This window comes from Anabrus simplex, chromosome 2 (assembly GCF_040414725.1).
Source record: "Anabrus simplex isolate iqAnaSimp1 chromosome 2, ASM4041472v1, whole genome shotgun sequence".
In the NCBI taxonomy this organism is placed as follows: domain Eukaryota; kingdom Metazoa; phylum Arthropoda; class Insecta; order Orthoptera; family Tettigoniidae; genus Anabrus; species Anabrus simplex.
Genome location: NC_090266.1, coordinates 313,225,805 through 313,238,778, shown reverse-complemented (window position 1 = coordinate 313,238,778; position 12,974 = coordinate 313,225,805). Strand labels below are relative to the sequence as shown.

The 12,974-nt window shown below is 37.9% G+C and overlaps 1 protein-coding gene across 1 annotated transcript in view; it reads left to right on the top strand.

The window, feature by feature from the left end:
- Nucleotides 1-12,974, top strand: part of LOC136864085 (protein suppressor of sable) — a 274,892-nt gene that overhangs the window by 170,289 nt on the left and 91,629 nt on the right. The window contains exon 6 of the mRNA XM_067140638.2: nt 4,354-4,585. Within this exon, the coding sequence (XP_066996739.2) occupies nt 4,354-4,585 (232 nt within the window). The remainder of the gene's footprint in view (nt 1-4,353; nt 4,586-12,974) is intronic.

The window sequence follows — 12,974 nt, the reverse complement described above, 5'->3', positions numbered from 1 at the left end:
CTACGATCTCAAATTGTTTCTTGAAAGTAGAATTCGTTAATCATTCCGAATCTCAGCTGCCAGTGGAAGATGATGAAGATGAGCATAGTGAGTGATGCCTACCAGTGCGGAGGCAAGTGCAGCAGTGGACATTTGACATAAATATCAGTTATCTGCAGAGGGGGGGAAGGGGGGGGGGGAGAAGTGGGCTATCATTTTCATAACCTTTATGAACTTGAAAAACAAACAGAGGACATTAGAAATAAGAAGTGTAAACAGAGATCAATTCTGGACTATATCGGTAGGAAGCAATGATTGTGTAATTTTCTGTCTGGAATACATACGTGTTAATGTTGTAACTAGATACAATAGTAGTAATTAAAATACTCCATACAGAAAAAGAAAATAACCAGATTAAAGGAATATATTACACAATATTTTAACTACCTGATGGTACTCTTCTCCCGGTCATTGGATGAGCAGAATTACAAAGGCATTGTAGTAACAACAGTTAATTTACATTGGACCTTTATAAAAGGTAAATAATAATATTAAGATTGAAATACTCTATACATTAATAATGTGCATTTGTGTAACATTTATCCAGTTTTCCAGAGCATTTTTACATATATAAGTTGTTACATATGATTTACACTTCTCACCTGTTTACACCAGTATTCCTTATTTTTTTTGCTATTTGCTTTACGTCACACCGACACACACAGGGATAGGGAAGACCTAGGGGTGAGAAGGAAGTGGCCATGGCCTTAATTAAAGGTACAGCCCCAGCATTTGCTTGTTGTGAAAATGGGAAACCACGGAAAACCATCTTCAGAGCTGCCTACAGTGGGGCTCGAACCCACTATCTCCCGATTACTGGATACTGGCCGCACTTAAGCGACTGCAGCTATCGAGGTCGGTAAAAAAAAAAGGAATTCACTTGCAGCATACAACGCGTCGTCGTACCGCGATAAATCTGTATGTGAAATGTTCCTGGTAAGTTTCTGTCTTTTAAGGTTGAATATTGTACGAATAATATTGAGGAATGTTCGTTCTCAATAAAATAAGTGGATTACCGATTACGTCAGTTAGAAATTCATGTTAGAAATGTTGGAATGTTCTGGAGCACAATATTTGGTACTATTAAAATGAAATATAAAGATGTTGAACACATGAGATAGTTCAATTAAAAATGGTAATTGTATCCTTCTAGCATGATGTGTATTAAAATATGATTCAATTTGCTGAATACGTTGATTAAAACTTGGAGAATGTTATGGAGCCTATTGGAGCACATTGTTTAGTTCTAATTAATGAAGACAAAAATGTTAAACATATGTGATAGTTCCAATAAGATAAAATTGAGTTCTTCTTGTTGGCTTGATGATGTTAACAATTCATAGTTACAAGGCAGGCAGAATATCTGACTGTGGTTTCATAGGTGGAGAAATTGTGTGCAGTTGAGTGTCCCTAGAACAAAAATGGTGGCTAATTAGTAACGTTAAAAGTAGGCAAGATTTGAAGCATCTTTTAATTACAAAAGAATGAAATAATATGCCACACATCTGGCTACTTATGTCCCTGCCTGCCCAAGAATGATTAGCTCAAAGCGTGTGTTGATGTTGACGGCTGACTGGAGGTGAACTGTGGAGGCCGTGTGTGATGGAAGCTGGTTTGAAGGGAGAGTAGGGGAGGGTTGAGTCCAGTAGGCGGGGAGCGAGTGCATAGAGGTTTGTTGTGAGGCTTGTTCAAATAGAAACTGTTGAGTAATGCTTTGAAAAGCACATTCACAGTTTCTGAAATTTCATTTAAATTGTAAGCAGGACTGCATTTTTGGTCTATATTAATAAAGATGTTTTTTTTAAACATTTAGTAAGTTGCCCTCTATTATAAAAATAGAGGATTTTTAAATCCTGCTCTATGGAAGTGAAGGAATGATTGGATTCTGTTATGTGAGCACTCATGGCGGAATATGTTTTGTGTCTAGAGGCGTTGACATGTTCTTAATATCTAATTAAAAGCTTCTTCCAGTTTGCCCAACATAACTCACTGAGCATTGGTTGCAATTTAACATCTGAATAAATTGACAGAACATGTTCTCTTCTTCCCCAATCCATAATCAAATTTGAGAGATCCATAGTTCTGGCTACTACCCACCAGTATCATGCACATCCCTCCCAGGAGGTTTTGAAATAATTAAACACGGGTAACGTTTCAACAAGAGAGGGATTATAGATTAGCAGAGTTTCATAAGTGCTGGCTGTGAGATGATGCAAGAACGGCCTCACTGGGTCACAATGCACAAGTCTTGATAGTACCAATCTGATAGAGTGAGAGAAAGAGGAAGAGAGAGAAGCTGATAACACTGCCACCATGTAGCCTCCTGCAATAAAAGTCCCGATTATGTTATTTTGTTTTGACGAGGACTCTTACATTACTTTACAGTACTCTTAAAAAAAAGTGTGAAGTAAGGTTTTTTGGTGATACAGGTAATTTTTTTTAAACGCATGCCACCACAAAACCTGTTCTATTTTTGAGCTTGTCTGTTGTCAGCTGGGTGTCTTCGGTTTTTCCTTTGTCCCGCGCTTGGGTATGATCCTTTGACCCTTTCATTTACTGAGGTATGAAATTTTGTAACAGTCAGCTGTAGTGATTTGGCAAGTGCAGACTTATTAAATGCAGTGTGCTATTCAAGTGAAACAAACTGTGGCAATATATCGTTTGTTTTAGTTAGTATTGGTGTCAAACTGTTCCTAAGAAAGTGAGTTATCTTTTGCAGTGTGAGAAAAGTTGAATGCCTTAGTCATTTTCGGCACAAACCTTAAGATAGTACCGAAATATTTTAGCAATTTCTACTGAGCTGATGGTAACCCACAATAATATTATTTTCTATTTCCAGCTTGGTTCATTGAATGTCTGAAGGAATGACAATTTTATATATATTTCAGTTGTAGGTAGTGTAAATTAACAAATTTCATAATCATTTTCAGAAAATAGACTATCGCTAAATTACCTTACGGTAAAATGCCGAAAGAAACCAATGTGAAACGAAATCCTGGACAAGATGATAATCCGTAAGTGTATAAGCAGTACAACAGTGCAGACTTAGTAGAGGCTGCTAGATTAGTGACTGAAAGTAAAATGACAGTGCACCGAGCCTCAAAATTCAAAGGTGCTCCGTGGTTGTCTCTCAAACGATGGCTCCAAAACAGTGAAGAAAGAGGTATTGCAGAATGTATCTTACCCAAACTTGGATTACATGCAAAATCATCCCAGTGATGAACCCAACCAGTTTAATTTCCGTTCATTGTTCAGTCCTGCATTTATTTCAAGTTTCTCCCAGGCCAAAATAACAGGTGGTTTTAGAAAGGCTGGAATAGTGCCTTCTAACCAAAATGTGACCTCTTGTATAGATATTGCCTCATTTCTCATAACTGAGAGACCTTTCTCAGAAAGAAGTGAATCTGCAGACTCAAATTCCAATGCTGAGCACTTCCTTCAGTGTCCCAGTGAGCCAAAACTGTGAAAGACTAACAAAAAGCAGAAGAGACTCTTTCGTGAAGTGCCACACCCCTCCCGAGCAGTGACAGTAGGAGGAAACAAGACCTAGCAAGGCTGATGTTGGCTTATTTATTCCTGGACCTTCAGGTGTAAAGTTATGTGATAATTGGATATGTGTCATATGAAAAAAAAAAAAAAAAACATATTCTAATGATTCAAAACGTAAAACTGAGGCAAAGTCGATTCAGTGCAGGTCTTCTAGACGTAATATGTATGAAGATTGCCAATCGCAAGATACTGATGACGACATAATCGTGTATATGTATCACGTGTGTTGTGAAGACTCATCATAAGGTGAAAATTCCTGTGAAATGTAGTTATACAACTCTCGAAAGTAAAAAAATGTTCTAAAATAACTATCAAGTAAAAAAAATGTTCTAAAATAAGTATCACCAAATTACCTATATGTATCACCAAAAACCTGACTCAGTTGTGTTGCACAAAATCATATAAGAGTTCAAGATGAAGTAATTGCAAGAAAGCTTTCCTGATCAAAACCTATAGCTAATGTTCTGTTCTATATGGTGCTTAGAATTTAAAAGAAATAATGTAATTTTTCCCTTTTTATTGCTATAATCTAAAATTATCACCAAATTACCTTACTTTACCCTACCTGGAGAGACTGACTGGAAACAGAAGGGAGCTGTGGAATTGAAACTGAAATAGAAACAGATTGTGTCAGTATTGAATGTGTTTCATGGCTTTTTCTTGAATTTTTAATGTTAAGCCATATTTTATATTTGGAAGTAATGCTGAACATTTCCAATTTCCTTGGCATAGAACTTAACTTTTGGTTTGTTGTTCTCCTTATAGCATCTAGAAACTGCTCCTAAAGAGATTCTGGGTGATTTTCCTCGTCTGAGCCGGGAAGGTGCTGCAGCTATGGTGTATAATAAGAAGAATCGTTGCAACAAAACAAAGAAAATACCATCTTTATTTGATATTGAGGTTCCAATACCTGCTCAACTGCTAGCTGAACAGAAAGAAGCTTCTGAGGACCAGTCCCCCAGTAGAAGAACCCCGATGCCTGACACTGACAATGAAGGTTCTTATATTTGTCATACTTATATTAAATTATATTAAGGAATATATGCTGAAGAATATGAAACAAATATTATTATATATATAAAGAAAACAGGGTCTATACTCTTTACTTATTAATAAGTTGGAAATATTTCTTTTGGTTGTGGTTCAATGTTCCACTATGTCCTGGTTGTTGACGATATTGGGAGAGGAAAGGGGTAGGACTGGGAAGGTAGTAGTCATGGTCTTAATTATAGTACAACCTGGCATTTGTCCTGTGTTAAAATCAAAAGCCACAGTTAACCATTTTCAGAACCCTACTGCTATCTCCTGTCAGTTTTACCGATACCTCGAGATTTTTAAGAGCTTTTATATTGATAATACTGTGTAAATTTTGGCACAAAATTACCTTTAAAATGAAGTTTCAAAGAACGATTCTTCATTATTATTTTTCCCACCTCCACATCTAAGGATTGAAGTTCTTTAATGTTACGTTTTTTTTGGACCAACAGTATAACAATTTTCTGAAATAGTTGCTAAGTATCTCTAGAGCAAGTTCTCGGCTTGTTCGGCCATGCCTTATTTTTAGCATTTTCAGATGTTTATTTAGTAATGTTGTTTAATTTTTGGAGCCCTGCCATCATAGTCATCAGTTTCGAGAGCTTAAAACAAGTGTTACTGTAGTGTGAGTAGTTTCTTTACTGGAGAGTAAGTTTGGTAAAGAAGTAGCTGTGACCTAAGCAGTATCTTATTACATGAAATAAAACTGGAAAACTATTTTGAATGTAGTTGACTGGGGAATTTAAACTTCTCTCTTTCCTGAGGAGGTATGCTGGATGCACAGACCAACACATAGAGTGGTTAGTGTGAAACAGTCAACTTGTTATAATAATTTGCCTTTGTGATATATACTATACTGGAAAGCTATGACAGAAAGTTAGAAAGAGGACGAAGAACTTGCACAAAAGATAAATATAATGAGAGGTCAGTGTGGATAAAGAAAGCAATAGAAGACAAGATACAGTCATAAAACTAATTTCTTGTCCTTCAAAACTTCCTGTCTCTCTTGTAACTTTGTACGTTCAGTGGTTCTCCTTCCACTTAAACCTGTTGAGCTACCTTTCTTGTGTATTTGTTCTGCATTCCATTTAGTATGTATGAAACTTTCTTTTTTGTGTCTCCTTTTTTCCTTATCCTATCTTTCACACATCAAGAATGAAGATCTGTTAAGAATGATGTCCTTCATGATTGTGGATGCATGGCCCACTTGTTCAGTTAGCTTTTGAGGATCTGAGACGAGAGATCTGGTATTGATTTGCTGGTCAGTCAGTCCTATGTTCCCAAGACAGTGGGTTTGATTGCAGTTAAAGTTCTTAAATGTGATAGCCCTGTGCCATTGACTTCCAGCACATCAAAGAACTCCAGTGGGACAAAACTGTGACACTAGTGTGAAATATGTAAATATTATATAAATAAAATTGAAGTCTGTCTAATAAATAATAATAATAATAATAATAATAATAATAATAATAATAATAATAATAATAATAATAATTAATAACCAAAAGATATATGATTAAAATAATCAAATATGAATAAAATAAAATGCTAAAATAAATTAAATTAATAAAAACAATTAATCGAAATGTCCGTAGTATGAGGGCCAGAGTTCACCAGAAAGGATCCCTCAAATTTGGTAAAGCATGATAATTCTCTCTCCCAGGGCATGTACTGCTTACTGGTACATCTGCTTCAGGCCTTAAATAACCTTCTGAAAACTTCTAAATAGGTAGGAACTGCATCTGGGTTCATCCATAAATCCACTGATTATAAAATAACTAACTATGTTCTAAATAACATCCGTGCCTCAGCACCTCATCAACACCCCAAAATATACATAATATACACACAAAATACCGCTGGAAGATTCCATATTTACAACAACAACAACAACAACAAAAACAGTGGGAAACCAAAAGCGAGGGCCAAGCTACCATTTGCAGTCAGCCCGATGAAAGTTCATTACAAAGCACATACATTCAACTCTCGATTTACCATAATCGGATCAACCTTGTTGCGGCTTAACCGCGATATCAAAATCACTAAAAATGCACGAGTGTTAGGAGTTAGAGTAATACAGAATTACAAAGAGTCAGGATAATATTGCCGAGTTGTAATAGTAGCAGGGGTGGCATGACCTTGAAGTTATTTGTAGCTGGTGTGTCACTGGCCGCAAGCACCTGCTCTACTCCACACCTCCCCACTCTGCCATTGTCTTGTTTTTGTTTAGTGCAGTTCAGTTCGCAAACAATAGTAACTGAACTGACGATTCAGCAGAAGTTGGATATTGTACAAAATATAGAACAAGGTTCTACTGTTAAATGGTGTGTGTCCAATATAATGTTGGTGATTCTACCGTGTGGGATATTTTACGCAACAAAGGCAAATTTTTATCATTTGCTTGTTCGTCCGATGCAAACCGTTGTTCAGAACAAATTTTTCAAAATCCGTATTGAACTCTTGAGCAGCTTTTGTATTTCCACTTAACAACTCGCCTTTTACACTGACATCACGGATGCCATAATGATGTTTGAAGCGTGTAAACCATCTGGATGATGCATCAAAATCACCCTCCATCCCAAGAGCTTCGAAGAAAAACTTCGCTTTAGTCATGCATATCGGTTCTGATACTGGAGGCTGAAGTGCTCATGCAAAACAAGACTGGCTTTGAAGGTGCATCTCAGTTATATTTAGAGTCTGTGGCAATTCATTACAGTCCCGGTGTATAATCCTGCACGTCCCATGTCATATATGCGGCAGGATATACTTTCAAGAACACAGCGTGTGGGTCACTTCCTGGTAAGCTATAATTAGAGCCCTGCACCGATGCGGAGAAGTTAGTGTCTTGGCAGATTCAAACTGTATGGCAGTGCGGATAATTTTGCTGATAATTTCTAAATAATGATGTTTATTGATTTTCACTCAGGTATGCTCTTACTTTTGCTTGTAGTTAGGCAACCCTTGACATTGGTATGGGAGAATGGTGATATATAGAGCCATGAGACCACAAAGCCTTAAATCTGACCTCAGCCTAACTGGCTCCTGCCCGCAGTTAGTGGAAGGAAGGAACAGAGGTCAATACGTCGGTAGTTGTTGCAAGAGAAAATTCCTCATAAACCTGTGATTTGTGGGGTGCCTGGTGTCAGGTATCAGGCCTATTGTATTATGTTAAAACTCACGCACATAATAAGAAATACAGACAGACAGAAAATTAATTTTCTTAAAAACCACAAAAGACATTTGAAAAAATTTATTCGAAGGAAGTTCTGAAAAATAGTCAGGAATGTATGTTTCCAAACCTGCTTGCCCATTAAATTGTAGTTTATCAGGAATAGGAACAGAATATACTAATTTGGGGAATTTACGGTAGTGTGAAGTCCCGTCACCACCCCCTGTTGCCGAAAAACAATATCGAGAATACCACTGTCGTCCTTATCATGATTGATATATTCATCATCACTAGGTTCACTATAATAATTTAATTTTGTGTGGCTATTTCTAGCAGAGTGCATCCCTTGTAAGGCAGACCCTCCGATGCGGTGGGTGGCATCTGACATGTGTACGTAACTGCGTGTTTTTGTGGTGGAGGATAATGTTATGTGTGGTGCGTGAGTTGCAGGGATATTGGGAACAACACAAACACCCAGTCTGAATTGGAATTAACCAATGAAGGTTAAAATCCCTGACCCAGCCGGGAATCGAACACGGGACCCTCTGAACCGAAGGTCAGTACGTTGACCATTCAGTCAATGAGTCGGTCACTAGGTTCACTTGAACTCTCACTTGCACTACACAAATCATTATCAAAGCACAGTACAACCCCAAGCATGTATTCGGGCTGACACCATGCGTCGGTAATTGGGAGCCCGAGTACACACTTAAGCAGACAGCGAAGGAGTTAAACAAATTCCAGTCAGTGGTGAAAGGCTAAGGATGGTGGAAGCAGCTTTTGGGTGAAAATGGAAGTTCCTGGTAAGGACCTGCATGTTGGCAGTAGATGTGTGATGGTAGTAAGTCTTTCTGAGACTCTGTGACTACTGAGGAATTTTGTCCTGCATCTAAGTTTAGACAGGCCTATTTAGGATCACTGCTGCCCGTCGCAAATGGGAATGGCCGTAGGAAACGTGGGCTTAAACATCAGTAGTAGTTACGTACTTTCCTGGATTGGACACTCAACATGCAGTTGAAAAACTACAAATTACTGTACAGTTGTAATTGGAACATCAGAACTCTCCTTGATATAAGAGATAACAACATCCCGTAGAGAAGGACAGCACTCATTACTCACGATCTTGCCAGATTAACCATGGAATGTGCCTGCCCTGAATGAAACCTGACTGTCTGATGAAGGAAAAAATTGTACAGTTTCGCTTGGGTTATACCATTCTTTTGGAAGGGTAAAGAGGAAAGAGAGCACTGTATCAATGGTGTTGAATTTGCTGTGAAGACCAAACTGGTAAATAATCACATCTCACTCCCACTGTTATCAATGAAAGACATGACTCTTAGTATACCACTCTCTGAAGACAGGTTCATCACTCTCATCTCTACCTATGCTCCCACCTTACACACTGAGGTAGATGCTAAGAATCATTTCTACTACCAGCTGAGTACAGTGATCTTAAAGGTACCATCTAGGGACAAATTGTTACTCCTTGGCTACTTTGATGCCAGAGTTTGGAGAGATAATCAACTCTGGAAAAATGTGATGTGCAAAGACTTAGAAACTGCTATGACAACAAACTATTGCTTCTTATTCTCTGTGCTGAACATCAGCTGTGGTTTCCCATTTTCACACCAGGCAAATGCTGGGGCTGTACCTTAATTAAGGCCACGGCCGCTTCCTTCCCACTCCTAGCCCTTTCCTGTCCCATCGTCGCCATAAGACTTATCTGTGTCGGTGCGACGTAAAGCAAGTAGCAAAAAAAAAACACAACTGGAACTTGATTCTGCTATCCATATCGTTTCAAAACTACGTGATGCACACATGCTCTATGCAGTGACATATTCTTGAATTCATTATCTCCTGACACTGTGAAAAAATGATCTCACCACTAAGACGGCATGAAATATTGACAACTGATGGACAGATTATAAACTTCTGATATGAATTATGACTGAAATTTCTTAACCATCTTTGGAGCCAGGAGCTGATCTTGTCGGTCGTTCACCATCAGCTGGAAGAGGCCAGCGCTCTGCCTCCACTCTACTACTGTAAAGTGCCAGGCCGTTTTTAGTGGAAATACTGTACGTGCATTTTTAAATTCACATGTATCTATCGATGTATGGCAAATATTGGCAAGAAATTTTCTACTCGCTGACTACATAGTATAAAAAACTGATCAGGGTGATATAAAGAATTAAAAACATTTTATTGTTGATTTTATAGTTTTCAGTAATGTTTATTTGCAGGAAACTAAAAACATTTTTGCACCTTCTTTCCAAATACCTACTTTGAAAACAATCTTTTAACATACAACAACATATACATAATGATATAGAATGTATTTCTGAATATCATTGTATAAAATAATTATTTTGAGGAAAATATTAACACTAAAAACTCAAACGTATGTCACCCATAAAAACAAGATAATTTTACTCACCGATAAAATTTGTGTATATGTATCAATGTATCGCAAATGCTGACAAGAAATGATGCAGACTAAATAGAAAAAAATATATATTCTGAGTTATTAAAAACCAAAATATTAAAAGTGATATATATTTTTTTATTTTCAGAAAAGAACATTTTCTGTTTTATATCTGTTTGGAAAAACAAAATATCATTTGTTATACAATAGAATATATGTAATTAAGAAACCTATGGTGCTACAGCCCTGATGGGTCTTGACCTACCAAGCGATCGCTGTTCAGTCCGAAGACCTGTAGTTTACAAGGTGACACATGGTCAATGCAACGAATCCTCTCGGTCGTTATTTTTGGTTTTCTAGACCAGGGTCGCCATCTCACAGTCAGATAGCTCCTCAATTGTAATCACTTAGGCTGAGTGAACCTTGAACGAACCCTCAGGTCCAGGTAAAAATCCCTGACCTGGCCGAAAATCGAACTCGGGCCTATGGATGAGAGGCAGGCACGCTGCACATAGCCTGTAATCTCTTTTTGACCAGTTACCGGCATTTCTAAACACAGGAAGAAAAAATTCTTGTGAGAGCTAGAACACCCTCTTAAAACTGCCAAAGCAAGGTCAGGAACACAATCACTTGTAGCCTCTTCACTATAGCTTGTCACAAAAGTACGCACGTCACTATAGGTTGCCACAAAATTATGTTCAGTATATCAGAGAATTTTATGCCGACCGATGTAATCAACACTGGCAACTTCCAACTGGATTCTTAAAGGTCGACCTAATTGGCTTTGGCAATTTAAGGAGCTGGTGCTCGCACTACTACTTGGCTCCAAGAAGGTCTGTTCAATACTTTATATAAACAGTATTATATAGTTCTTGTTTTGCTCCAATTTAGAACATCTTCAGCTGTCAAACATCAAAATAACATTATTAGAACAAATGAAACATAATGTTACAATGTGAACAAGACTAATTCAAATTAGAATTCAGGAACTTGAAAATGTCCTCTTCCAAGTAAATAACACATAAATGACCACTGAATAAATGTTTAACTGAATCATGACAGTTTAAAAGAAGAACTACAGTTCCAAACGTTATACAAGACTGTTAATTCCTGGGTTGAATATCCCAATAATGTTAAATGACCCTTTGATGTCCGACTCGTTGGCTGAATGGTCAGCATAATGGCCTTCGGTTCAGAGAGTCCTGGGTTCGATTCCCGGCTGGGTCGGGGATTTTAACCTTAATTGGTTAATTCCAGTGGCCCTGGGGCTGGGTGTTTGTGCTGTCCTCAACATCCCTGCAACTCACACACCACACATAACACTATCCTCCACCACAATAACACGCAGTTACCTACAAATGGCAGATGCCGCCCACCCTCATCGGAGGGTCTGCCTTACAAGGGCTGCACTCGGCTAGAAATAGCCACACAAAATTATTATTATAACCCTTTGATACAGTCTTCATGTCATAGAAATTTTATATTACTAATTTAAAACCTTTATAACATTAGCATGTTACCCATGTTTTTGTCAAAACAGAACTAAATGATTGATTGACTTGAATTTCACATTTATCTGTGTTTATCTGCCATTCCTTAGAATGGGATATCTCAAAGTAAGCATTGTTTTGCCCAGTGCATAGCAACGTGGAACTCCATGTCTGTTCTCTGTAAGTTCATCACAGAGTCAGCAGAGGAAACTACTGGCATTGAGAAAGTGATCAAGACTGTTTGGAGGACAACAATAAAGAAATTTTGAGCCACCTGAGTGCCAAACAGGAAGCTAATCTGCCCCTTATTTAAGATCCATCTTCTAGCCTGAAGAAGGTTAACTTTTAAAACCTCAAATGTCAGATGTGCATAAGAGAAATGAACAACAATTGGTGGCAATGAAAAGCTCAGGAACTTCAGAGGTTAGCTGATATCAGAGACATGCGGAACTTCTACTTGGGAATAAAAAAACTGTAGGGACAATCTTGCTCTTTGACACAAACCTTGAAATCTGCTGAAAATGCTACAGTCCTTACTGATAGCAAGGGCATCCTGGAGCGTTGGAAGGAGCACATTTATACTGTTTTGAATCAAAGCTCTGCTGTTGCAGAGGAATTTTTCTGTGATGTTCCACAACAACACCAACATACTGGGAATTCAAGGCAGTGAATAACCCAGAAAGGTACCTGGACCAGACAATATCCCTTTGGAACTGATTTAAATTAGAGTCTTACCCTAAAGACAATATTTTTCTCACTTATTCTCTTGAACTGGGAAGCCCAAAAAGTACCTGGTGACCTCAAGAATGCCACTGTCATCACCCTATTCAAGAAAGGTGACCATAGTGTATGTGAAAACATATTGAGGAAAAAAATCCTTGTAATTGATAGCAGGTAAAGTTCTAGTAATAATTCTGCTTAGCTGACTCCAAGTTATTTCTGAGAGGATTCCTTGTTGATCTCGGTTTCTGAGCCTAATTGATATGATCTTCTGTGCAACACAACTCTAGAAAAATTGCAGGGAGCAACAGGAACTATTTTTCATTGTATTTTATGATCTGGAAAAGTCCTTCGATTCTGTTCAAAGATCTGCAATGTGGGCAGTGCTTAGACCCTTTGGCTGTCTGGAACTATTTGTGAGTTTAGTCCAGAAACTTCATGATGGGATGTCTGTGGATAAGTTTTACAACAAAATAATATATCTGAAGCTTTTCCAATCACACATGGTTTGAAGCAGGACTGTGTACTTGCACCAATACTCTTTGCT